This window comes from Gadus chalcogrammus, chromosome 2 (assembly GCF_026213295.1).
Source record: "Gadus chalcogrammus isolate NIFS_2021 chromosome 2, NIFS_Gcha_1.0, whole genome shotgun sequence".
NCBI lineage: Eukaryota > Metazoa > Chordata > Actinopteri > Gadiformes > Gadidae > Gadus > Gadus chalcogrammus.
The window spans coordinates 13,550,108-13,576,672 of NC_079413.1; the positions used below are offsets into that span (position 1 = coordinate 13,550,108).

General features: G+C 43.1%; 2 protein-coding genes and 1 pseudogene across 3 annotated transcripts; 2 read left to right on the forward strand and 1 right to left on the reverse strand.

Moving 5' to 3' along the window:
• The first annotated feature begins 2,159 nt into the window (after window positions 1-2,159).
• Window positions 2,160-4,817, forward strand: LOC130401893 (leucine-rich repeat-containing protein 3-like). Its single transcript, XM_056605918.1, has 5 exons — window positions 2,160-2,333; window positions 3,213-3,338; window positions 3,674-3,838; window positions 4,024-4,102; window positions 4,603-4,817. The coding sequence occupies exons 1-5, from the start codon at window positions 2,160-2,162 to the stop codon at window positions 4,815-4,817; spliced, it is 759 nt and encodes a 252-aa protein (XP_056461893.1).
• Window positions 4,818-7,737: 2,920 nt separating this feature from the next.
• Window positions 7,738-8,553, reverse strand: LOC130401901 (craniofacial development protein 2-like; annotated as a pseudogene).
• A 5,432-nt stretch (window positions 8,554-13,985) lies between these two features.
• Window positions 13,986-24,307, forward strand: psmd3 (proteasome 26S subunit, non-ATPase 3). 2 transcript variants are annotated; one of them, XM_056582000.1, is made up of 13 exons: window positions 13,986-14,071; window positions 14,153-14,335; window positions 15,094-15,284; window positions 15,792-15,932; window positions 16,138-16,274; window positions 17,128-17,318; window positions 17,997-18,100; window positions 19,183-19,297; window positions 20,205-20,324; window positions 20,707-20,810; window positions 21,833-21,988; window positions 22,327-22,377; window positions 22,800-24,307. In XM_056582000.1, the coding sequence occupies exons 2-13, from the start codon at window positions 14,176-14,178 to the stop codon at window positions 22,875-22,877; spliced, it is 1,548 nt and encodes a 515-aa protein (XP_056437975.1). In that variant the 5' UTR covers window positions 13,986-14,071; window positions 14,153-14,175; the 3' UTR covers window positions 22,878-24,307. The 2 variants fall into 2 exon arrangements, with proteins under 2 accessions (XP_056437975.1, XP_056437967.1); XM_056581992.1 differs by having other exon boundaries at window positions 13,987-14,071; window positions 14,171-14,335; window positions 22,800-24,303.
• The last annotated feature ends 2,258 nt before the right edge of the window (window positions 24,308-26,565 follow it).

Sequence of the window (26,565 nt, forward strand, 5' to 3'; positions counted from 1 at the left end):
CATGGGCTTCCAAGACGCGCATGTCTATGGCACTAGGTCCGCCTGCACTGCCTGAACTGTCTTGGGGACTTGTGAAACAACAGCGTCAGACCTGAGGAGCTCGGCTGGTTTTCATCTGATAGGCCTACCGCTTCTTCCCTGCAGGATCACACTCAGGTAAATATACAACTTTTAAATTGATCAGCCTTTTACATTTACCAATCCTTCTAATTTTGATAATGCCGTTACAGGGTCCTGACCAACATGTGAGCACTCAATTGCAACTTGAATCGGTGGGCTACTCCTGGACTATAAATTTGTAATATAATTTAAAGAGTCCATAATCGATAGTATATTTACATTAACTAATGTTAGTTATGCTAATGTACCATTATGTTTATGAATGATAAAGAAAACGCAAATTGTCCCTCCGATTTATTTTTTCTTTCATTCCTTCTTTCTCTCGTTCTTTCTTTCTCTCTTTCTTACTTTCTTTATTTCTTCCTCTATTTCCTCCCTTCCTTCTTTCCTGTCTTCCTTCTTTATTTAATTTTCTTCTTTTATTTATATTTCTCCATTTCTTTCAATCTCTCTTGAGTGTAATTGCTAAATGTGACGTGTTGAGAGAAGTAAGCCGTAAACCCAAACCAGACACCACCACACAGCAGGGTAGATCGTAGAAGATCGTTTAGCGGGCTTGTGCGCCGCAGAAACGGCTGCGGCTTGCTCCTCACGAGCCCTTTACATAATCAAGAGAAGTTGAATTCAATATCTTAATTAATGCGGAACATCAATGGATCACTTCCTTTATTGCATCGAATAGCTTTTTCCGGTTGTGTCACTGCTGTTAAGTCACACGTTGTTGGAGCAAAAGTGTAACATTTAAATAAATGAATAACCTATAGGCTAGGTCTGGATAATAATGAGTTTGACCATTCGTAGCAGCAATAACACATCAAGAAATTAAATGTGTAAAATCCTAGATTTACAGTAGATAAAAGGTTGTCAATTTCAAGAAAGTAAATCGGACAATCCAAAAAATGCTCAAACGAGTTTATGGCTGCGGAATTCTATCGTAGTATTTACTAAGAATGCTGATCAAGGAAATAATAAAAAATGCATCCCCACAAAAATCGGTATAATATTGTTGTCTCATGAAAGAAAAGTAAGCTAACACACACACACACACACACACACACACACACACACACACACACACACACACACACACACACACACACACACACACACACACATGCAGTTATGACTATTGAATTGAAGTGATTCTTTTCCCCTTCACAGGAGGCCTCCCCCCACAGCAGACATCAATTACATCACCTGACATTTCCCAGATCTGAGGAGAGAGAGGATCTTACAGACTAAGGCCACCTGCTCTCTTCCTTCTCTCTAGTCCACTGCAGCGCCATTTCAAGACACAACGAAGTCAGCTGGATCCTTGGTCTAAACATCGTTGACATGTTTGACGATCATTTAACAGGAATGCAATCTCAGTCCCCACGGCGATAACCGTGCATTAATCCAAGTCACGGCTGGTATCATTAAGTAAAGTTAGTCGTTCATTTGGAAGGCCTAAAGGAGACATTTAAAGCAACATATTTTTCTCTCCGAGCACTTACCCGATCAGAAAATACCGTGAATGGACCATAACTCTCTTCCCATCACTGTGACGACCTGAAATGGGAAGTGTGAAAGGTCTCTCATGGGACTGGTTTGGCTGTGGATGCACCGCTCATTCGTCTTATGAAAGGCCACTTTAAAGGCTCGTTCGCTGCTGTTTGCGCTTGTCTACAATGAGTGAGAAGATGGACTAGCTGAAATAAGCGCCATTTCAGAAGCGTGTTTGCTAATGAGTGGTTTCCAACCGAAACACAGGCCAATAATTGGACTCTCAACAAAGGAGTTTCTCAGTGGATGAACTTTTTTTGGGTTTTCCTACTTCATATTTTGAGCTGCTCTATGAACCTCAAATGAAAATCACGGCACCCTTGCGCAAAAGAACATCAGTAGCTTAAAAAAATCTCTCTTTAGGGTTAGAATCATGATGTTACATAGAAAGATCTTGATCTGCTTCTCTTAAACAAAGGGGATATCCTTTTCCCCCCATAATGCATCACCATGCAGTTCATTGGATAATTTTCACATCTTCTTTTGTGGACTTAATGTTGATGATTGTTCTCCTGCGGCCCACAATTGTTATGACATCGTCCACTGTGGCACTCTTGCGCCATGGCGATGACATGCCTGTAGTCATGGTTACAAGTGATGGCTGCTACCAGTCCAGGACAGAGGAAGGGGCAATGACTGTACGCTGCAGTTGGATGGGGTTGACACAGGTGAATGTGTGTGTGTGCGTTTTAGGTAGAGGAGTGAGTGTTGGAGACGGTGTGTGAGTCTGTGTGTATGTGTGTGTGTTTGTAATTTGTGTGTGGTGGAGGAGGGGGTCCAATAAATCTGTACGTGGGTGATTGTAGTGTAAGGGGGAACCGTCTGTTTGTGTTTGTTAGTGTGCTTGTGCTCTTAAGTTTGTGTTTGTGTGTGCGTGTGTGTGTGTGCGTGCAACATGTGTACAAAAAGAGTAAAAACTCAGAATTACTGTAATGAATTTTGCATGCAAAAACATTACAGTCGACAATTCTCGCCTCACCCCACCCGCAAAAAATGTATGCATGTTGAAGTCGAGCAGGCATAATGTTGTCAGTCAGGCATATTGCAGACGGCCAGGATAGATAGCATGGGGCTGCTCGGCTGCCTCATAATAAGTGAATAATAATAAGTACAAATGTGGACAGGGCTAAAAGGAATGGGAGCTGTGGAAGTGTGCCCTCACTGATGCACAGATCCCAGCACAGGCCGAAGGCCCAGGCTGGACTCCTCCTGGACATTATGATGTTCAGCCAGACCTCGTTCCGAACTCCATTCCACCCAAGCCTGGAGGGCCACTTCATCACAACGTGGCCCACATGACAGGTTTCCGTCAATCTGTCATAGTGAACCCTAGCGCTGGGAAATATCCAATAGGCGAGGAGCATGGGCCTTTTCTGCAACAAAAGAGGATCAACCTTTATTGATCAGTGTAAAGAAAACAAGCAAGAAATTAACATAATCATGTTGCTAATACATTTACTATTATTTTTACTTTTAGTTTTTTTATTATCAAAGCTAGTTTTAGTATAATTGACTGTTCTCATTTTTACGTGTGCGTTTCAACCCAGGTCCCTGCGGGCATTCCTAACCTGACCTTTCACCTGTTACTGGATAACAACCAGCTCAGCTCGCTCCCTTCAAACTCCTTGTTTGGTCTCAGAGTGCTACACAAGCTCGACCTCTCACACAACCAGGTACACACACACGGGATGGTACACCAACCACTGCAGGTCCCGCTGGAGCTGCCTGAAACTTTTTAAGGGTTTTGCTGATACTTTACATTTGCGACTTTCTGTTTAGACTCTGACGTACCAACCCACGAGTTCACTGTGTTTACAGAATACAAAAACATGGGACATTAGAGTATCAATTATTTTTCTTTATTCCGCCTGTGCTTTTGAATTATCTGCAGTCATTTAATGTTATTTTTAGCACCCCTATCAACCATCCCGGCTGAAGCTGTTGCTCACATGTCCCACCATGCCATGCATGACCCATCATCACTGACTCCTGTTCTCCTTCCTTGCAGCTGACCCTTTTGGAACCAGGCTGCTTCCGTGATTCAACACCCACGTTGCGCTTCCTGGATCTGTCGTCCAATAGACTTTCAACTCTCGATCCGGCTGCCCTGGGGGGGCTGCGAGCCCACGCTAACCTCACAAGCAACCCCTGGCACTGTGACTGCAAGCTACAGGTAGGGGAGGGCTCGTCCAGTTCGGATTGGCTTGGGTGTATGCGTAAAAGCAACTTAGAACTCTGATCAATTGCTATCTTTGTACACCTCTGCTCTCTCTCTCTCTCTCTCTCTCTCTCTCTCTCTCTCTCTCTCTCTCTCTCTCTCTCTCTCTCTCTCTCTCTCTCTCTCTCTCTCTCTTTAAGGTGTCTATGCCCAAGTTGGATCTGGACCCCTCCTCCCTGGCAGATGTCATATGTCACAGTTCGGATGTTCCTGAAATGGGTATGTTATTCTCTTGACCTTTGACCTCCTCCACATGGTTCAGCCAGGGAACCAATGACCATTATATCATAAGAAGACTGAGAGCAGGACATTAGAAATTTGAACCAAGAGGATGGACTGAGACGCAGCCCTAGATACATTGCATTATATTTATTTAGCTGACATTTTTGTCCCTAAGAAAACTGTAAAGAAGTATCTGTAAAGGTTTCAAACAGCACTGTACCAATACGCATTTGAATCCCTTATTGAAAGCTTCATCCATTCTCAATTCTCACGCAAATTAGTTTCCTGTTTAGAACATCTCTGTAATGAAACAGAAACAAGGCAAAACCTAACCCTTTGTTGTCTCTGGTTTCTGGCGCAGGCTCTGTGTTGGCTCCCCCGTAAAGTTGTAGTGTAACATAGTAGGGCGGCTGGATCCGACATGACCAGTGCAAGGTGTTCAATCTAAAGCCCATGCAGTGCTAACGCCCTCTGCTTCCTCCTCCTCCTGGCCTCAGGTGGGGTGGGGGTGCCGTTTGTCCTGCTGGCGGAGGAGTTGGACCTGTGTCTCTCCATGAGGAGAACCACGGACGTGGCCATGCTGGTCACCATGTTCCTGTGGTTCTCCATGGTCATCTCTTACTTGGTGCACTACGTACGTCACAACCAGGAGGACGCTCGCCGGCATCTGGAGTACCTCAAATCCTTGCCCATGCCCCAAGTGCAACTTTAACCCTGGGTGGGTCGATGGATGGATTGGTGAATGTGTGGATGGATGGATGAATGGATGGGTGGATGGGTGGATGGATGGATGGATGGATGGATGGATGGATGGATGGATGGATGGATGGATGGATGGATGGATGGATGGATGGATGGATGGATGGGTGGGTGGGTGGGTGGGTGGGTGGGTGGGTGGATGGATGGATGGATGGGTGGATGGATGGATGGATGGATGGATGGATGGATGGATGGATGGATGGATGGATGGATGGATGGATGGATGGATGGATGGATGGATCGATCGATCGATCGATCGATCGATGGATCGATGGATCGATGGATCGATCGATCGATCGATGGATCGATCGATCGATGGATGGATGGATAGATAGATAGATAGATAGATAGATAGATCGATAGATAGATAGATAGATAGAGATGATGTAACTTTGCATGATTTCTCTTTCGAATATACCCACTCCAATACATCTATCTATTAGTTCCAGAAAGTAGCCGGTCATATATATTTTTTAATCTTTTTTGTGCTGAAAACAAATAGTCTTGTGCCATGAATGTATGAGCAACAATGTTTAATGTCTGAGTAATGTATAAAGTTATATACGTTTAAAGAATAAAGAGTTAATTTCCATGATCTGGGTTCAGGCAAGGCACTGTCAAAATATGGGCAACATTTTATGAATAATTTCAATAATAAATTTTGCCCCACCAATATTAATTGACACACTTTAAATAAGAGTGTGTGTTTGTGTTTGCATAAACAGAATAGAATAAAAAACGATGCTGAAAATAAAATGTCATCCTATCATTCTTAAATACTCTTTTTGCTTTGAATGTACATTCAAAAGCTTAAATACATTTTGAAATGTACACATTTAAATGATTCCTTTACATAAAATACAAAGGGAACCCATTTGGCTGTGGAAAGGACAGTTCTTTCCTGAATCACAAAGCCTGCATGTATCTGCTGGGTGTCCCGCTGGTGTCCCTCTGTCACAACAACTTTAATGTCTCTATTAAAAGTTCACAGTGTTCAGGTTCTCCGCAGCTGGCTCGGTCCTATGAGCTGAGTGACGTCAGCCGATGGGCTATTATTCCGTTGTCCAGGCAACAGAAAAAGACAGAGTTGCGGACATTAGAGATAATGTCCTGAGTCGTGGTTTATTTCGCGATATGACCAGCTCACTGTAAATGACCCGCTGGTTACATGGCTACTTACTAAAGAAATCAATAATTTGAGGCAAAATATTTAAAATAGATTATTTGAATGATTTGAAAATTATGTAATTGCTTCCACTGAAAACATAGTCTGTTAAAAGACCCCTCCGCTTCGGTTTATTACATGATAATAAGCGGTTTATTATTATTATTAGTAATCCTCTTCGTCCCATGTGGGACATTAGGCCTCCACAATCTGCCTCCATCGGGCCCTGTTTTGCACTGCATGCTGTGCCTCGCCCTATGTAAGATTCATCTCCTTCAGCTCAGCGGTCACGGTTCGTCGCCAGGTTGTTTTTGGTCGACCTTGACTCTAGGGAAGGCACCGTGGGCCTTCCCTAGCCTTGCTCTGATGTCCTTTGAGTTGTCTTTGCTGGCAAGACTTCCCAGGTAGCGAACACTTCGACATTGTCGAGGGTTTCTTCATCCACTGTGATTGGTGCATCTGGAATGTCATTTATGCACATCATTTGTGTTCTGGAGGTGTTGATGTTCAAACCTGTTTGTTTTGCATACCGGTTAAGTCTGTCAGTCTTCCCCGGCAGGTGAGTGTATTTAGAGGAGAGAACAGCAAGGACATCGGCAAAGTCTTGGTCTTCGAGTTGGGGGAACAAAGTCAACTGAATGTCCCTGGGTTTATCGGCAGTTGTCTTCCTCATTACCCAGTCGATGGCCATCAGGAAGAGAATGGGAGACATGGTACACCCCTGTCGCACACCTGACTCTACGGTGAACCAGTCCGATGGTATTCCATTGACGATGACATTCGAAGCGGCGATAGAACAGCCCCATTAGTGTGACCATCTTTGGAGAAATTCCACATGCTCTCACGATCTTCCATAGGGTGCCGCAGTGAAGGCTGTCAAAGGCTTTCCGGAAGCCTAAAACCAGAGTCAATTCTGCCGAGTAGAATCCTACAAAAGACTTTCGATGGTATCGACTGCAGCTTGATCCCCCTCCAGTTGTCACCGTTTTGGAGGTTGCCTTTCTTGGGCAGTTTGACAATGAGGCCCTTGTCCCAGTCATCAGGTATTGTTTCCTTATCCCAGATGTTTCTGAAGAGTTCTGTGAGCACCTTAGTAGAAGTGGTAAGGTCTGCTTTCAGCATCTCGGCGTGGATGGCATCTATGCCGGCAGCTTTCCCACCCTTCATGGCTTGGATGGCACACTTTACCTCTTCATGAGTTGGGGGACTGGTGTTGATGTTATGTGCATCCTCTGCTAGTGAAGGGTTAGCAGGATCGTCTGGCTCGGGAAAGTTGAGTACCTCACAAAAATGTTTTACCCATCTTGTGGTTTGTTCTTGTTCTGTCCTGAGGATGTTACCATCCTTGTCTTTGACAGGGGTCGCCTGGCTGGTGTATTTGCCACTGGGTTTCTTGATGATGTTGTATACCGTACTCATCTCGCCTCTTATAGCAGCTTGCTCTACTTTTTATGCTAAGTCCTCTATGAAGGCCCTTTTGTCACTTCTGGCACTCTTCTTCACCTGACTGTCTTTGTCTTTGGAGGCTTTTTGAGCCCGCTCTAGGAGCCTGGGTGATTTGGCGCACAACATCTTGGTCTTAAGTTGTTTTCGTTCCTCTATTCTTTAGGTGCCAGCAGTAAGCCATTCCTTGTTGTTTTTCTTTCTGTAGCCAAGGACCTTAGTGGCTGCCTCTACATAGACTGTTTTGATTGCCTCCCACTTGTTGTTAATATCTGGGTCTGGGTCTTCTGTATGGTCGGGAAAAGGCACTGAGGCGGTTTCTCAGCTCTATTCCGAAATCTCTGTTGGTGTTAGGCCATTTCAGCTTTGCTACATCAAGGTGTTTGTGTTTGCTCTTCTTTGCCACCTTCCTTAACTTCAGCTTAACTACGGCAGTTAGTAGGTGGTCGCTGTTCACATCGGCTCCGCGGCAAGCTCGAACATCTTGGAGGGACCTGCGCCACTTTCCAGTGATCAGGATGTGGTCTATCTGGTTGATTGTGGAACCATCAGGTGACTTCCATGTGAGCTTGTGAATGGATTTGTGTGGGAAGATGGTACCGCCGATTACACAGACATTGTTCAGGCAGAAGTCAAAAAGGCGTTTGCCGTTGTTGTACATCACACCGCATCCGTGTCTTCCCATAGCTCTCACACAGTTGGAGTTGTCATCGCCAACTTTGGCATTAATATCTCCCATGATCAGTAACATATCGTGCTGAGGATCTCTGGAGACTGCCTGCTGTAACTACTCATACCAATCATCTTTGTCCTTCTCCTCCGCTTCGTTAGTTGGTGCATAGCACTGGATGATGGTGAGTTTGCAGTGCTTGGAGTTGAAGCAAGCCCTCATCAGGCATTCGCTAATTTCTAGTATGTCCAGCTTGTATCTACTAATTTCCCCAATGACCTGTGCTGCTTTGGATGTCTCGAACATCGTGCAGACATTCCATGCACCAAGGCGGATCTTAACTTTGGGCCTTAGCAGACTTTCTTTCCCTCTCCTGACTTCCTGCTGGAGGCTTTCATCAGGAGAGTTCATGCTGCAAACGAGTTGGCTCAAGTCCACTGCTTGGTCCGTGATGGTAGTAGTGATTGTCTTAGTTTCCGTAACATGTAGTGTTTTTTACAGGATGGGGGCATTGTCCCCACGCCAAACCCCCAACCTGCCGGACCACGCGCTGATTTTTGTCTGGCCTCTACCTGGGATACCTCTCAAACATGGTTGAACCTGCTGGGGGCTAAGTCCCCGTCGGTATAGGTACCCAGGTCATAGAGACACACAAGCTTCCCCACCACGACAAGGTAAGCAGCACAAGGGGAAGAATAAGCGGTTTGCTGTAGCTATATCATCTCGTACATGTTAAGCATTATTTAGTCTTAGTGATTAGCATCGATTTTTAGAAGTTCAAGATCTGTGGTGCATTAAAACATATGTGGTGCATAAAGGCTGGGTCATGCTTGGTTCAAACCCTGGGAAAAGGGAACGGTTAAAGGCACCCAGTGCAACTTTATGTAAACATTCAATGAAAAATAAACATTCAATTTCTAGTCTTTTTTAAACGTAGTAAGTTTCAATAACTCCATACCATTACATATCGACATTCAAGGAGCAAAGATGAGACGTCGCTCCTCGCAGACGTCGCAAACAACAACAATCGCCGGTGGGGAGAAGCCATTTTTCCATTGACTGGAAGCCTGCTTTATTTATTGTAGGTTACAAAAAATAAAGAAAATGGCGGCATTGTTGTTGTTATCGATTTTCTATCAGTTCTCACCACACAACGACGTCTCATCTTTGCTGCTTGAATGTCGGTATGTAATGGTATGGAGTTATTGAAACTTACTACGTGTAAAAAAGACTAGAAATTGAATGTTTATTTTTAAGCCTCGAAAGTTGCACTGGGTGCCTTTAAATCATAAATGTGTACAGTTAATAATGATCTGTTGGTTGTCCTAGGCCCAGCAGGATATTGCTAGTTGGCAGTTCTTTAAACGTTTCATCAAATGTTTTTTTTTATGAAGAACATTCTTTCAAGGAAAACAAGAACCATGCATTAATTCAAACATAATTAGGCTCCCTGTAGGGAAACAAAAACAAGAAAATGTTTAGAGCCGGAATGGGACTTTATTGACCAAGGAACATTGACGAGTTCCCTGGTGTGTCTCTAAAATTAGAATGTTTAGGATTGGATCTGGTTCTCCTGCTGAGCTGTGTGACGATTTCCATCTAACGATCAGGTGTTCAACACGCAGAACACTCCAATAATACATTCACATCCTCTCTCTCTCCTTTTCTCTCTCTCTCATTCTCTCTCTCTCCCCCCCCCCCCCTCTCTCTCTCTCTCTCTCGCTCTCTCTCTCTCTCTCTCTCTCTCTCTCTCTCTCTCTCTCTCTCTCTCTCTCTCTCTCTCTCTCTCTAGTAGTGTAGTGCAAAGACAGAGCCTTCCCCAGCTCTAAAGACATGTAATTGTAGTCAGGAGTGAAATTTACCATTAGAACAACTTCGGGGGCTGAGTTACTGCAGATGGTGTTACGCTCCTTAAGGACTGACTGTTAGGCAATGATTGACCTAATTGGGAGTCTGAGTGCAGGACCTTCATGATTTGAACCAACGAGGCACTTCTCTGTGCGATCGTCATTCGAATTCACATCCTTTCGAACAAAAAGTTTGTAGTAATACCACTGATGTACTTTGTAATCAAGACGGGACATTTGAGAACTCGGAGGAGAAATTAAATACAACTACATAAAGCGATTTACTATTAGACAAATATTGCTACAATAATGCATACCTTTGTCAAACTAATTTTGAGAAATAGACAACGATATACCAGGGAATGCAAATGCATGGTCTTGTTAGATATGAGTAAGCAAGCTTTACTTTATGAGATGCAAAACACTGCTGTTGTCTTGTTATGTTCTGTTTATTAATGTTACCAGATGCTTTCCAATCACAAACCTGACCTTTGGCACGACTCACTTGAATAAATGGCTTCAATTACAGCACAACCATCCTGCTTATACGCACTCTCAATTCATTGAGATGTAGGACGATGGGCCCATAATGTATTCGATATAAGACCCAATATGTGTAGCCTTTCTAAATAGGCTCTGCTTGTTGCCTAAATTTAAACCAACTGACCAATAAATGCAATAGGTTATTCCGCTACTGGTTTTAAATACAATGATATGTTATATGCAAGAGTGCTACATCCGTAAGATATGATCATTATTTCTAAGGCATCTCAGCCATGACATTGAAATTCTAATGAGAGGGGAAAGAGTGAAACAGGGGGTTTATTTCCTTATAACATCTCTCTAAAGCAGCTCCTTGCTTGGTTTCATTCTGTTGCAGTCTGGGTAATGATCTGTGGAAAGGATAGAATGGTGGTAGAATGCTAAATGTGATTTTCCTGGATTTCCTCTTTTTCCTTTCTTTTCTATCTGTCTTTCTATCTTTTTCTTTCTTTCTTTCTTTCTTTCTTTCGTTCTTTCGTTCTTTCTTTCTTTCTTTCTTCAATTAGTTTTCTTTCTTTGTTGTGTTACCCGCACATGTTCGAAATAAACTATCTAAACTAAACTTCAAACTTTCTTCATTCCATTTTGTCTTTGATTCTATTTATTTATATATAATTTTTTAATTAATTCGTTCTTCCTTTTTGCTTTATTTTTTTCTTCCTTCCTTTCTTGTCGTCTTGAATTCTGTATTTCTTTTATGTTTTTCTTTTCCTTCTTCTTTCCTTCTCTTCTGCCTATTCTCTTCTCTATTTCCCTTCTTATAGGGTCATTACCCTAAACTCTGTTCCATTCTGTTCCTCTACTCCTGTTTTTTGTTCATCCCCCTGATTGCTAGCAGAATCACTGTTATTTCACCTGATTATCTGCTGTAATCAACAGCTGACGGCTTCCGATTGCATCCTCCCAGCTGCACACAGTGCCTTCAGAAGACTCTCCTACACATGTCCTTCCTTCTAATTTTTCTTGTGAAATCATTGTGAATGTCTGCATGGGCTTGCACGTGCATGAGTGCATGCATTTGTGCGTGTGCTTGGGTGTGAGTATATGTGTGTATGTGTGTGTGTGTGTGTGTGTGTGTGTGTGTGTGTGTGTGTGTGTGTGTGTGTGTGTGTGTGTGTGTTTGTGTGTGTGCGTGCGTGCGTGTGTGCGTGCGTGCGTGCGTGCGTGCGTGCGTGCGTGTGTGTGTGTGTGTGTGTCTCTGTGTGTGTGTGTGTGTGTGTGAGTGAGTGAGTGTATCAATTAGTGGAATAGCATTAACAAAAGTGTATGTGCATGTGTACAGGATGTGTGCAACTTCCAATTAAATGTACAACACCAATATCCAGCTAATGTAGCTTAATCAATGCAGCCATCTTGGTTTGTTGCTGCCAAGCATCACAAACCCTTTCAGTGTGATCATTGACTGCATTCCCAACCTACGCAACAAAGTCAATATGCAGTTGTGGTCGTTTTACCACAGTAAAATCATGCCATCTTCGGCCATTAAAGACAATGGTCTGAAACCTGGAATGGGTAACTTAGCCCTTTCTTCTTCCGTCTCCCGGGTCTTGATTGGTACTTAGAAACAGAAACACAAGAAATACATCGAGAATTGATTTGAAAATTATTTTTGATTTGCTTTCTACAACATCATAGACATCATGTTTACACAAACAAACACAAACACACACACACACACACACACACACACACACACACACACACACACACACACACACACACACACACACACTAAATGTACACACAAATACACAAACACATAAACACTAATCTCATCCAAGGTGGATATTCAAATAATCCTTAATATGTGTTGCATGTTTTGTCTGCATTACTAATAATAAAAAAAAGCAGAGCTGTATGGTGATTTTTAATATTGAGTTACACGTTGCACAGTGATTGTGCCAAATGATGATAATGTCAACTCCCTCAACCAAATTATTTAAATTCACCTATGTAACAATAGCTTTTAACAAGATACATGAGAGTCATGGAAGTAGCTCAAACCGGAACATGCGGGAGACTTATTTGCTTCAGGGTGATTCATCCAGTGGAATGGCTGTTTCAGGGAATTAATTAATGAATTAACAGTTTAAAACAAATCGAATGCTCGCAGTGAGGGGAAGTGGGGATGAGACAGTATAATAACAGGATGAAACTGTTAAATTAATGTGTATGACTGGTTGTGACTTAGTACACAACACAGCGCGGGGGAAAGGCCATTTGTAATTAGAATTAGCTCCAACTTAACAAAACAAAAGAGGAGGAAGTATCTGGGAAGACAGATAAAGACAGAAACAGAGAGACGATGAAAGCATCAGCGGTGTGCTCCATTTTCTACAGTGTTCAATGTTGTTTAAAGGGAAATCAAACAGTCTTTTGATGGACTATAAACCAACCCAATCAGGGCCACAAAAAGGGAGCAAGGAGCAGAAAGGCAGAAAGATGGAGAAAGGGTCCTAAATATAAAGATTGAGCTATAAGGAGAATGATCAATTAAAATACAGAGAGAGAAAAAAAGGGAGAGAGAGAGCATACAGAGTAAGAGAAGGAGGAAGGCAGAATGAGAAACATAGAGAGAGAAAGAGAAAGAAAGAGGGAGAACAAAAATATGTGATACACACGTCCCAGTGGGGGGTATTTACTGTGCCCATGTCCTCCCCTCAGCTCCTCATCACTGCCTCATTCCCCAGAGCTATGCTTATAACTGATGTCTGTAGTCGCATGACTTTGCTGACTCTTCCCGGCTCGCGGCTCATCCTTTGTTGCTATGGAAACAGGTGGCCCCTAAAAACACACACACACACACACACACACACACACACACACACACACACACACACACACACACACACACACACACACACACACACACACACACACACACACACACATTTTCCTCCACTTGCACCACCAGTGTATCATTAAGAAGTCATGATCAATCAAACAACCTCTTCCCTCTCTGGTGAAGAGATGTCTGTGTTTTCGTCTCTGCACTCCCAATATACTGTTTCCCTCTCCCCAAGCATACCCTTAAAATTGACATTTACACACACTCTTGTGGTTTTCTAAATGTATAACTTTTGATTAATGCACAGAAGAAATAAGGACATTTTTCACCCCAAAAAGTACATATCTGATTAAAAATACAGACAGTCCGGTATCACACAACAGGCACAAATTAGAGAAAAAAATAATGCATAAAATAAATAGATGAAAGACAGTAATTGGGGATGGAATATTCACAATGGTTATCCATTTAGTCCTGTTTTGCTTTTTAGATTTTCCAAAGTGAATTGTGCATTTATTAAAGATAATCCATTTTTGTAGATCATTGCATCATTGTATATTTGTTTGTCAAAATATTTCAAACTTGTGCTGCATGACAATTGCAAACACAGAAGACGAAATGAGAGGCATAAACTGAATCTGATATCCACTAGTTGCGACTGTTTATCCTGTATTGACCAGTAGGGTCTGTATCCCAGAGTCCTTTGCGCACCACAATAGTTGCCAGTCATCGCCGAACGAAACGAGCGAACGTGAGTTATGACTTGCTGATAAAAACAACCAGAACCTTTTATGCCCCATTCAGATCTATATTTGAAAGGTTTTATCAATAGATAATACTGTTTTCACAGACACTATGAAGGAGACAACAGCGAAACGACGCGAGAAACCCAAGGACTCCAAAGCCGACAAGCAGAAGGATGCGGGCCCCGACCCGCAGGACGTGGAGATGCCCGAGGAAGATGCAGCTAACGCCGTCAAACTACCCAAGGAACTGGATAACCTCACTCTCGACGGTAGGATCGGGTCGTAATTACAAATAACCCAGGGAAATCACACAGTTCACAGTAACTTGGTTTAACCTCTCGCATGTTTACCATGGTATTGAGCTACTACATAGCATAGCCAGCTAGCAAACTAGCAGTCGAAAAACTGTCTGTAGTCTTTTCAGACTGTACACATGAACTTCCAAAACTGAAATAAGGTACCCATTACCTGTACATGTTAATTGAAATGTGTTCTGATAAGAATGTGATGCTTATGGCGAAAGATCTTATGCGTCACTCAACAAATACAAGTCACTGTTATGACTGACAGCAATTGGAGACCCGTTTTAGCTAAGCTAACATTAGCTATGTTTCTGCTGTGCTTGTGTCAGTGACTTATGTCCTCGTTGTCTGCGTATATTGTTTGGCTGGATTTTGAGAAAACCTTCTATTCTGTTTTGATATGAACTGTGGTTTTTACCTTGTAATTTGAAATTGATGCATTAAAGCAGTGATTCTTAAGTTTACAATGGCATTTCTATAACCTTTAGATTAAGTGTCAATGTTATTTTTGTGCTGCCCATTTATTGAAATTCATATGCCATGTGTCTCTAAACATTTGTTCACAGTACTGTTTACCATCCCACATCCCACTACTACCTTTGGTCTCATTGTCTTGTCTCACATATTGCCCTGTTGCCACAAACCACAAACGTTCCCTCCCTTTCTCATCCCCGCTCTCTTTATCTCACTCTCTTACTCTCTCTGCCTCGTTCCAACCTCCTCAGACATCAAGGAGCATGTGAAGCAGATAGAGAAGGCGGTGTCTGGGAAGGAGCCGCGCTTCGTACTGCGCGCTCTCCGGGCGCTCCCCTCCACCAGCCGCCGTCTCAATGCTAATGTGCTGCACAAGGCCCTCGCTGGCTTCTACACCAGCAACGCCACGGCCCGGGACTACCTGCTGGGTTTCCTGGAAGAGGTAGGGTCTGGCAGGAGAGGCACTGCAGCCTGTGAGCTGAAGGGGAAGGGATACACCAGGGCTTTCATAAGATGTTCAGCAGTTATCGGATTAGATTCACTGGACCTGATTTTTAGTGGGATCCCCTAAAGTGGTTCTGGGTCGAATCATGTATTTAGAGCCTCACCACTCACTTAAAGAAAAATGTAGCCAGGAATACTACAAGCTGTTTTGTCTGACTTTTTCAGACTTTCTGTGTTCATTGAAAGCTTTGAAAGGTTTCAATTCATTACTTGGCCTGCTGTACAGAAATTAGCTGTACCCTCCACTAGCTTGACGGCAAGCATCTGTTAGTCTCTGTCTTTACATCAAACAACATCCTATTCATTATGCTATGATATGCAGGGAGCTGCCAGTTCTACATCCTGATAGTGATGTAGATCTGGGGAGGGAAGCAAGACTTGGAGCTCCTCATTATTCTTAATTAATGTCTATCCCTCCATCCTCTTCTCCTTCGTCCCACATCAGCCCATGGAGACAGTGGAGGGGGACATCCCCTTCCGGCCCAGGACAGGGAAGGCAGCCGCCACACCTCTGCTGCCTGAGGTGGAGGCCTACCTCCAGCTTCTGGTGGTGGTCCACCTCACCAACAACAAGAGCTACACAGAGGTGGGTTGTCTTTATGAATATGTCCTATTGAAATGTGTCTGTTCAAATGGAACCTAAGGCATGGGTTTTCATTGTTACCTTGGCTTACGTTTTGAAGAGGGCCGAATCAAAACCACTTTTGACAAGTTTTCCAACTGCTTGAGCACTTTGAACCATAATAACATATTGATTGGTAATTTTCTTTTTTGGGGTGTTCTCCCTGCAGGCCCAGAGAGTGTCTGACGACCTGCTCCAGAGGGTCGGCTCTCAGAACCGCCGGGCTTTGGACCTGGTGGCCGCCAAGTGTTATTACTATCACTCACGCGTCTACGAGTTCCTCAACCAGCTTGACACCATCCGCAGGTACGCACATACACACACATACTGCGGACTAGGGCCCGACCGATATTGATTTTTGAGTGCCGATGCCGATGCCGATTATTTTAAGAGAAAAATTACGATTACGATTTAATAGTTCGATTAAAAGCAAAACAAAAAAAAGCCTATAAAACTTAGTTTTTGATACCTTAAATATACTTTAAACACTTTTGACGAATATGTGAATTGAATGCAGAACCTTTGAGTGTTTTACATATACATTTACAGTCAAAAATGAGGAATGTAAAATAAATAATTAACTCCCAATGTGCTGCGCTCGTGAGCAGTGACTAACACGTGCGTGCTGAGCAGTATGGTCTCACCGTTAGAGTCTACAGTATAACAAATTAACATGGCCTGGGACCTAAAGAAAAACAGGCACAGCATGCTCAAACAACGCGTCTTGTGTACATTGGTGAGGGAGCGAGCGTGCTTTCATGTTGTACGGTAAAATTCTATCTCCTCTTTTTTACTCCAGCTAAAGTTGTTAGTTAGCAAGGCGAGTAGGAGCGCAATCTGCAGGATACTAAGCGCAATAACATTTCTAAAAAAATAAAATAAATCGGTTGTAATCGGCGTCTTTTTGGCAGATGTCGATTATTTTCAAAAAGGCTATAATCGGCAGATTAAATTGGTAGGCCGATGAATCGGTCGGGCCCTACTGCGGACATAAAGGATCGAGCCAGGTACATTCTGGGAGTGCAAAGGCCCTGGCCACTACACTATATAAAGCATTGCTAGCCATCATTAGTGGCTATTGAAGCACTACATGATTACAGGCGGCTTACCCAGACTAACCCTAGCAAAACGTCTCCCTCTCTCTCTGCCTCGAAACCAGTTTCCTCCACACCCGGCTGCGTACGGCCACGCTACGTCACGACGCAGACGGGCAGGCCGTGCTTCTCAACCTTCTGCTGAGGAACTACCTCCAGTTCAACCTCTACGACCAGGCCGAGAAGCTGGTGTCCAAGTCGGTGTTCCCCGAGCTGGCCAACAACAACGAGTGGGCCAGATACCTCTACTACACCGGTCAGTGGTGGGGGTGCTACCAAGTCCCTTCGCTCGAAGAAAGGCGTGTGGTGTTGGTTTTTCCACTGTACATACGCTGTGTGTGCAAAGTGGTACCAACAAATCAACAGCTTGTAGGTGGCCCAGATTATGAAATTGTTGGGATGGATTGAGATGTTGGAGTAGTTGGGATGGACTGAGCTGTTGGGTTAATTAAGGAGACCCAGACGTGGATATACATCCAAATACCCTGCTAGCATTGGATAAATTAGTTCAAATTTTCCTTTTGAACCTGCAAGGTCTGCATTCGAGAAGTTACATAGAATCGGTTGGGGTTTAATCTAGAACACTGACTCTTAACATCCTCTGAAGAGAAATTCGGCCTGCAAGTGGCTCAGAAGATCAGCATTGGCTCCCTTGATTGCCGCCCAACATGTCAGTCCAGGGCCGGCGCTCGGCATAGGCACCTAGGCGATCCCCTGGGGCGGCAAATGTGTTGGGGGCGCCCTCTGGTGGCATCTTTAATTAATTAATTAAAATATACGAAACAGGCTAAATGAAACCAAACATGGTCCCAAATGGAACGGAGAAGGGAGGGGGCGGGGGAGTAATTGTTAAGCCCCCCCCCCCCCCTGTGTCAGTCAAGGAACGAGTGCATTAGAAGCCGGCTGATGGGATTCCCCCCTCCTGTCTGCCCAGGTCGCATCAAGTCCATCCAGCTGGAGTACACTGAAGCCAGGCGGACGCTGACCAACGCCCTCAGGAAGGCTCCTCAACACACCGCCGTGGGCTTCAAACAGACAGTGAGCCCAGCACCCCGCGCATGCATGGGGAGCCTACATGTGCTCATCATATAACCTTGAATTGATACTGTTTGCTTTAAAGGACAGTCCTGGTCTCGGTAAACACACCATTGTCTCCCCCGGCTTCACATTAATGCGCTCCAGTCTGTACAGAGTCTTTGGACAAAATAAAAGTAAATCCCCAATAGGGTTACCGCGGTATACGGTATTACCGGTGTTACCGGTGTTGAGCCCAACACCGATTACTCTGTGTTGCACACCGGCAACACCAAGTTTTTTTTTTCAGTAATAAAAAACAAATTCAGTAAAAATGAATAATATAATTAAGAAAATTAAAATGTGTAGAATAGGCCACAGTTCTGCTCTGTGCGGAAGAGAATTGGCGCGCCGAGATTTGGCGCGCTTCCTTACAAGACCGGTAACCATAGCAACGCCGGTAAACAAACCCTGCAAAGCCCAATCCCTACGTGAGCTCCCCGCGCTACGGCCACCCGGAGGCGAACAGAGCTTTTGGCCTAGATATTATGTTATATAAAATTATATTATACTATTATATATAGAACGTTATAAGACGCCGATAATTGGCACAAGAAGTGCTGTACTGCCTTGTTTACATTAGGGGCAGGCAGGTGCAAGCAAAATGCTCTTTGGTTGAACCGGTACAACAACGGGAAGAAGTTATATTGTTAACGGAAGGGTCAGTGAAGCAAGGGGCGAAAGTTGCGATGCTTTGATCACCAAGACCGGTATTGTTCTTCAATGTTATGGTGAAGAGATTAAGTTATCTCTGAGTGAAAGGATGGGTAATGCATTTAACAATGTTACCCATGTTGTGTTCTCCTAATCCATTGGTTTGGTATTAAATATCAAAGTCTAGACTGCAGTGGGTTCCGTATCATTGATATCGGGTCAATTACGGACCATCAGTATTTTTAACAGCTCGATGGGTCATATGGTTTCGCTTTATCCTTTTCAAATAAATGTATGTTTTTATTTCACGCAGGGTCCACGTAAGGGTTCCATAAAGGCAAGAGAAGAGATGTACTTACATGCCACTCAAACATGTCACATCTGCTTCTCAGGTCCACAAGCTGTTGATTGTGGTGGAGCTGTTGCTAGGGGAGATTCCAGACAGACTGCAGTTTAGACAGCCCTCACTCAAGAGGTCCCTCATGCCGTACTTCCTTCTCACGCAAGGTAACTCACTCGCTCACCTACACTCGCTCACTCCCTCTTAGGGCTGGGCGATAAACCGATTTTATCGATTAACTCGAGTGTGTAGCTCACGGCGAATTGTTTAAATGAAAATCGGTTTTCTCTTCAACATCCACCAACGCTTCCCTCTCAGCTCCCGTAGTTCGGAATGGGCTCAGCCTTCCCCCCGCACAGAGTGCGCATTTACCAAAGTGATACACAAACATGGCAGCGAGCGTGACAAGTTGTATGCAACAATTTATTCATATATGTATAATCCATTTTGAGGTAAACATAATTCATTTGAAATATATGTGTGGTTTAATAATTCGTCGATCTGTTGGTAATTCGTCGATCTGTTGGTAATGCCTCGGGGCTCCAGTAGGGGGATCGCGGTCCTCTTCCTCATTCAATACAGACGAGAGAAGGAAAGGGCTGCGTGTGTGTTTTTCTCATTCTTCTCCTGTTACTATTCCCTTTTTTAAGGTAATTGCCGTTTGCAAAACAATGTATATTTAGGAACACATGTTGAAAGTTTGAATGTTATGTTGGCACTTTATCAGAATTACCTCTTATCATTAGTAATATTTGATGTTTACAGAAATATTTTATTTTACATTTTATGTTATGTTACAGGTTACACTGTTTACAATGGCAGGGCCTGCCATAATGCCTTTTTATCTATTTAAATCGGAAATCTGATTTTTTGTGAAAAAATCTGGGATTTTTTTTTTTAGGCCATATCGCCCAGCCCTACTCCCTCTATGTTGGCCCTAAACACAACGTGAAAAAGGGAAACAAAGAAACAAAACAACAAATGAAATCTGTTTTTTAAAGGACACCTAAATATTATTACTTATCCGAATCAAGGTGTGTGAGTAAGAGTGTATCGTGGGTTTGTGTCTTGCAGCGGTGAGGATGGGTAACCTGGCCAAGTTCAACCAGGTTCTGGAGGAATTTGGGGAGAAGTTCCAGGTGGATGGGACATACACACTCATCATCCGCCTGCGCCACAACGTCATCAAGACCGGTGGGTCACCGGGCTCCAGCACCAACTGGTTCAGTGTCATGGTCGTTGTTGGGATTATTGTGGGTTTTGAAGTGGATCTGTAAACTCCACTTAGAATCAAGTAATCGGTTGTATGGTTGGACGAATTATTTTGAAAGCATTTTTGGTTCTCCAATAAATTTTAATTTGTATCTATGAATAGAATAACCTATACCAAATTCAATTCATCAAATTAAACGCTTACAAGTGATGTATTTGATTAGCCCTAACCCGTTCTGTACCAAAATGATAAATTAATGTATGACATAACATTTTGCTTTACTCTTACTCTGTACACCGCCAGCGCTAGTTTAAATGAAGTCCTGTAGTTTGGGATTATAGATTCTTTACATATACTTTCCAGGTGTGCGTATGATCAGCCTGTCCTACTCTCGCATCTCATTGGCCGACATCGCCCAGAAGCTGCAGCTTGACAGTCCAGAGGATGCCGAGTTCATTGTTGCCAAGGTAACATTCACTCTCCCAAAAAGAAACTCGCACACACATTTGCACAGAGACATGGAACAAATTGTATGCGAATTGCAGGTGTACTCGTTGTGAAACTCAAATGGTATATAGGTCATAAAATGCAGTTAAATTAAGCTATTTGTTTTGAGATAATTGGAAGTTATCCTACTCTTATTCTATGCAATCCTATGTGATATTTTATTTTAATTTTTTCCAATATTAAAATGATATTAGAAATTAAAAGGAAAGACGATCTACAGAAGAACTCGATTCTGCCGAAGTGGTCTTCACTCCTATTCGTATTTGTTTGGATGTGACAATTATACAAAGCTTAAAGTTATGTTCTCAAGCCATCCCAGAAGCTGAACAACAAGCCAAATTGACTACACAAATCTCCTTCCTACCTGCTTTGGAATTGTGAGTGCAGTGCCTGAACATGGAGTGCTTATTTTTAGGAAAGGAGGGAAGAAGAGTTGGACGCAGAAATATTTAGGTTGACTGCGATCGGGACGTTTGTATGACTTGTCTGCGATCATCAGTCAGTTATACAAAAATTTGGCTTAGCCCTTGTAGTTGTATAATGAAGGGGGAAAGCTGCCCTATAGACATCTGAAGAGTAAGTCCCGCCCTCGAGGCACCGGTATCATCGGTACAATGTCTATAGGAAAAAACATGTTTTTTTTTAATGATCGTACATAACAAACTGTAGGTGGCGAAGCTACTCATGTTTTGAACTACACACTTTTTCCATCTAGATTCCACTTGGGTTTTGGATTGTCAGTGCCATTAAGGTAGCAAATGATTATAAATGCTACTTTTTACGGCAATCCAAAACCCAAGTGGAAACTAGATGGTAAAAGTGTGTAGTTCAAAACGTGAGCAGGTTTTACTTCGCAACCTACAGAATTTGAAGCTCAGCTTTTGTGCTCAGTGTAGCTCCTGGGTTACACAATGCAATTACATTTTATCATACTATTCACCAATGGTTGCGCATTGGAACAATGTGTTTATTTGCGATGCAGGCCATCCGCGACGGAGTGATCGAGGCCAGTATTAACCATGAGAAGGGCTACGTGCAGTCCAAGGAGACCATGGACATCTATGGCACCAGGGAGCCTCAGCTGGCCTTCCACCAGAGGATCTCCTTCTGTCTGGACATCCACAACATGTCTGTCAAGGTCAGAGTCCATGCACTGAGCAGCACACAGACCCACTCACTCACTCACTCACATGCTGTAGTGAAAATAGGGAGCATTTAATTATTATTGAACAAGAGTTAAATTCAACTACTCTTAAAACGTCTGTTTCCAGAATGTTCCCATGTGCATATTAATCGAGCCCTAATGAGCCAACTTGATCTATACACGGAGTCATGGACGATATCTGACCTATGTGCATGTTAAACAAGCTTGAATCATGCAAGGCCTTAGGAGCTCTTGGCCCTGAGGTTGGGGAAACACTGTTGGAAATGTCTCCTGTTAACCGGCTTGACTCAGTGTTTTAACTCCCACTACAGGCCATGCGCTTCCCCCCCAAAGCCTACAACAAGGACCTGGAGTCAGCCGAGGTAATGGTTTCGTTCTTTACCTTTTATTTTACTCCATCTCTTAATTTCTCAATGTAGACGTTTAGTTGGGTGTAGCGGTTAGGGTGTTTTACTCCCAGCCCATTGGTTCTGGGTTCGTTCCCCAATGTCTGCAGTCGACCATGCCTTACATCTACCTGCTGTTTAATAAAATGTATGTTAGGATTAGGGATCGACCGATATGGATTTTTTTATTGCCGATAGATTTTTTTTTTCAGCAGCCTTAGCCGATAACCGATACTGATTTTCTTGAGCCGACACTATCCTGGAAATCCAGAGTAAATATTGACCGATTATATCAGCCGGCCGTTATATCGGTCGATCACTAGTTAGGATTATAGTGGGTGCTGTATGAACGTGAACGTTCATACATTCTCTGAACGTGTTTCCTATTCGGTCATCAGGAACGTCGGGAGCGCGAGCAACAGGACTTGGAGTTCGCTAAAGAGATGGCTGAGGATGACGACGACAGTTTCCCTTAGTTAGAATCCTGCTTCCTGTGGCCGCAGGATGTTTGTTTTGTTCCGTTCCGTTTGTATGCTGCCATCCATCGGTAGATCATAAACACCCACAATACCTTTTATCGTCCTTCCTCCTTTTCTTTTGGCTCTGTATTTTCCTGCCTTACCGTTGCACAGTTGACTGTAGAGCGAGCTAAATCTGGCCTGACATGGTCCATCCGACTAATCTAACCTATAGCATGTGTCTATCTGTGAGGCAGGGCTTGAACTGAAATAAAATGTTTTGTTTTTTTTGTCTAAATAAACTTGTTTGTGTATGATGTTATGGGGTATGTTTAGCCTATTTATGGTCAGCTAGTGCTACAGTCCCACGTGTCAATAGGTAGGTTAAGGGTAAAGAATGCAAAGAATTAACATGTATTGGACTATGCATGGAAATTGTATATTTTAATGTAACTGGTGGGGTGGCATTGAGAATTAACATATTGTATCCAGTCTCACATCCTATACAAACACATCTGCTGCCCTGATGCTCCTGAACAAATATATCATTGACCTCGTTGAAACGTATGTAACAGTTCAAATGGCAATTTCTGGGGTTAGGGAATTAGTCCGGTTGATGTTGCCAACGCTGTTTATCACACTAATATAGCTCACCGACCTCTACCAATGCTCAATATGTGCATGTATCGCTTTGCCAGTGATTGTGATTGGAAATGACTTGCATAGTACGTTATATTTTATTGGTGCGACCACATCGCTGGAAATTATGGGGAAAACGTTTTCGCGACGTCGGAAAGTTTGCGTGAACGACACCTCATGTCATGACTGTTATGATTCTACTTCCGTTCGGCAACTTGGGACAAATTTAGATAACAGTTGCCCTGTGGGTGACGTACGGTTTACTAGTGACGCGCATGAACAAGCGGAACATGAACATTTTACTCAATATAAAAGAACCATCCATCATATCACATACTTTACTATTGATTGACGTTGTAACGTCTGTTGGAAATCGACTTTGCTCAGTTTTAAATGTTTACTGGTAAACCAGCTCTAGATAAGGGGAAGTGTTGCCTTCGATACAGTGGCAATACTACTGTATGTGCTTCTCATAATTAAAAACAAAATGATAGAAGGTGATAGGCATCAAGGGACAAAGGGCATGCAAACTTGAAACTGATCCTAAGTTCTGTTTAGTTCTGACTGGTTTTTATCGGAACCCCCCCTGCTGTGTAGAACTTTTAGATTCCGGCTGTTTCCCAAGTGCACATGAACGGTCGCTGTCGGGAACCCGCGTAAGCGTGACCGTCATCACTGGCGAGCGTTCTCGTTATCACCAGGGGGGTATACCACGAACCTCGCTGAACATTCCCAGGCTTTCTTGGGAAAACCTGGCTTGACAGAGACGCGACTCGCAATCAGAGTCAAATGGTACCACTACCACGACGCTCACTTTTGATTCAATTAGTCGAACCAGTTTTTCCTCTTTAGGTTAAATGCGCGTTCACATAAAAGGGGCGTTTATCGCGTCATTTGACTCACCCATATGCAAAATGAATCGAGCGAGAGCGGTATATTTCACCCAAGACGAGCAGTGCATTATTATGAATTCCTACGAGGAATTCAAAGTCCAAATCACAGCCAAGGGGTACACGGTTGCCCATAATAAGGCTAGGGTGGCGTGCTGGCAAAAAAAGCTGACCGTGTTAATTCGTAAGTGAAAAGATTCTGCATATTGTCTAAAAATATCATGTATCATCATGCCTTTTACCCCCATGTATGTGGTTCCAGCACGCTCCTACAAACATGGGGCCAAGTCAAAAAATAATTATAAAGATATTATTCAATGTGGTAAGTTCACATGACTCTTCCTTTTGATCATTTATTCTATAGAGAGAAATGGCACTGGATGGGCCACCTCCACCCCCTCAAGAGACGGACAGGGTTTTTATTGAGGTTATTCCAAGGTGCGCCACAAGGCATTGACCATGGTAACTGAATTACGATTTTAACCCATAATTTCTTTAGATTGGAACAGACACTATAGGGCACTGTACAAGCGCAACTTGGAGCTGGACAACGATATTAAAGTCTTGGTGAAAAAAAAATTGAAGATCGAGATCCAGCTCGGAAATTTTTTATTGCCTAGATTTTCTTTGGTTAAGCTCGACTGACTACTGAATTAATGTTATTTTTTCTACTTTCACAGCAAATGCATGGCGATGCGACGGCTAATAAATAAAATAATTCAACACTTGTTTTTCTTTCCATTGTATTTATTGAACAAAAGTCATGAAGTTAAATGAGACTATCAAATGGAATGACACATTATCATTCATACCAAATGTAACCTACTTAATAAGCAAAAACCAGACAAAGTGATCTAGAGTTTTATTGACTCACTCAGTGTGTGGGATGAATATGAAATTTACGGAATACCACAAATTAGGGAATTGTAAACAGGCGGTCACTTAGGACCCTGCAAGTGTAATTGAATGTAAAGTAAGTGGAACTAAACTAAATAATTTCTGATACGAAAAATAGGCTACAAAAGAGAATGTGCGTCAATTTGGATTAGTCCCGTTAAATAAATCGCGCAATTAAAGCGTTGACTTGCCCAGCCCTAAAAAAAAAAAAACTGCATCCTTGCAAGAGGAAAACTAAATGAAACCAAAAAAATAACCAAAAAACTGGTTAGAGATGGCCCGTCTGACCGCCGTTCCGGTGGGATGATCCACCGTGATGGGGTCCACGACATCATCTGCCACCAATGGCACAAGTGGGGCTCTCTCTTTACGAATTGTTGCAATATTGTGGAGCACCACACATGCCGTGATGATTTGGCTTGCCCTCTCCGGCTTGACCTCAAACCACGGAGGCAGTTCCAGCGGGCCTTGATTACCTCTATCCTCACCCGGCATGTTCTTAAGGCCCTGTTGAACCGGGCCTCCGATTGAATCTGTGGGTCGCCGTACGGTGTCATTAGTATATAGTATTATTTATTTTGCACTTTATTTTGCACTATGGGTAGTGAGCACCACCCCAATTTCATTGTACAAGTGACAACAATGACAATAAAGTCTGAATCTGAATCTGAATTAGGAACGGCATGCAGGCGTACCCTCTGTCCCCAACAAGAATTCCATCATAACGGCCTATTACAAAGAACATAATGTGATCAGTGCCTTAATCAACATTTACAGTTAGTGATCTTTTGTATTGCGCCACACCTTGCTGAAACAGTCGGCAAAGACTTGACTCCCGAGAAATACGGGAGTCATGGACCGAGCCAGGCCATTTGGCATCCACACTGGTAACCATAAGTCGATGGTCACAAGTCATCTGAAAACGGCATTTCCATAATGGCCCAACAATAGTTGGGCCATTATGAAGCATATAACAAAGTTTTAGTATACCTGCATGCAATTTCACTTCCCACATAATATAGCCCAGATAGTAGTTACTTTACCTGCACATTGATGCTATGGGTTGACTTTCTGTTGACAAAGTCAGCCTCATGTTCCCCTAAAGGTCCAGTACATTAGTGCAGTCAATTGCTCCAATCAGTTTGGGGAATCCTATAAAGGGATTCTGTAGAATGTTACAAATGCAAACGTGTACACACTGCATTATTCCGTAACCTTTAGTGAATCAGTCATATTCCATATGACATAAGAATTGGGACATTTTAAGCTACATGTAACCC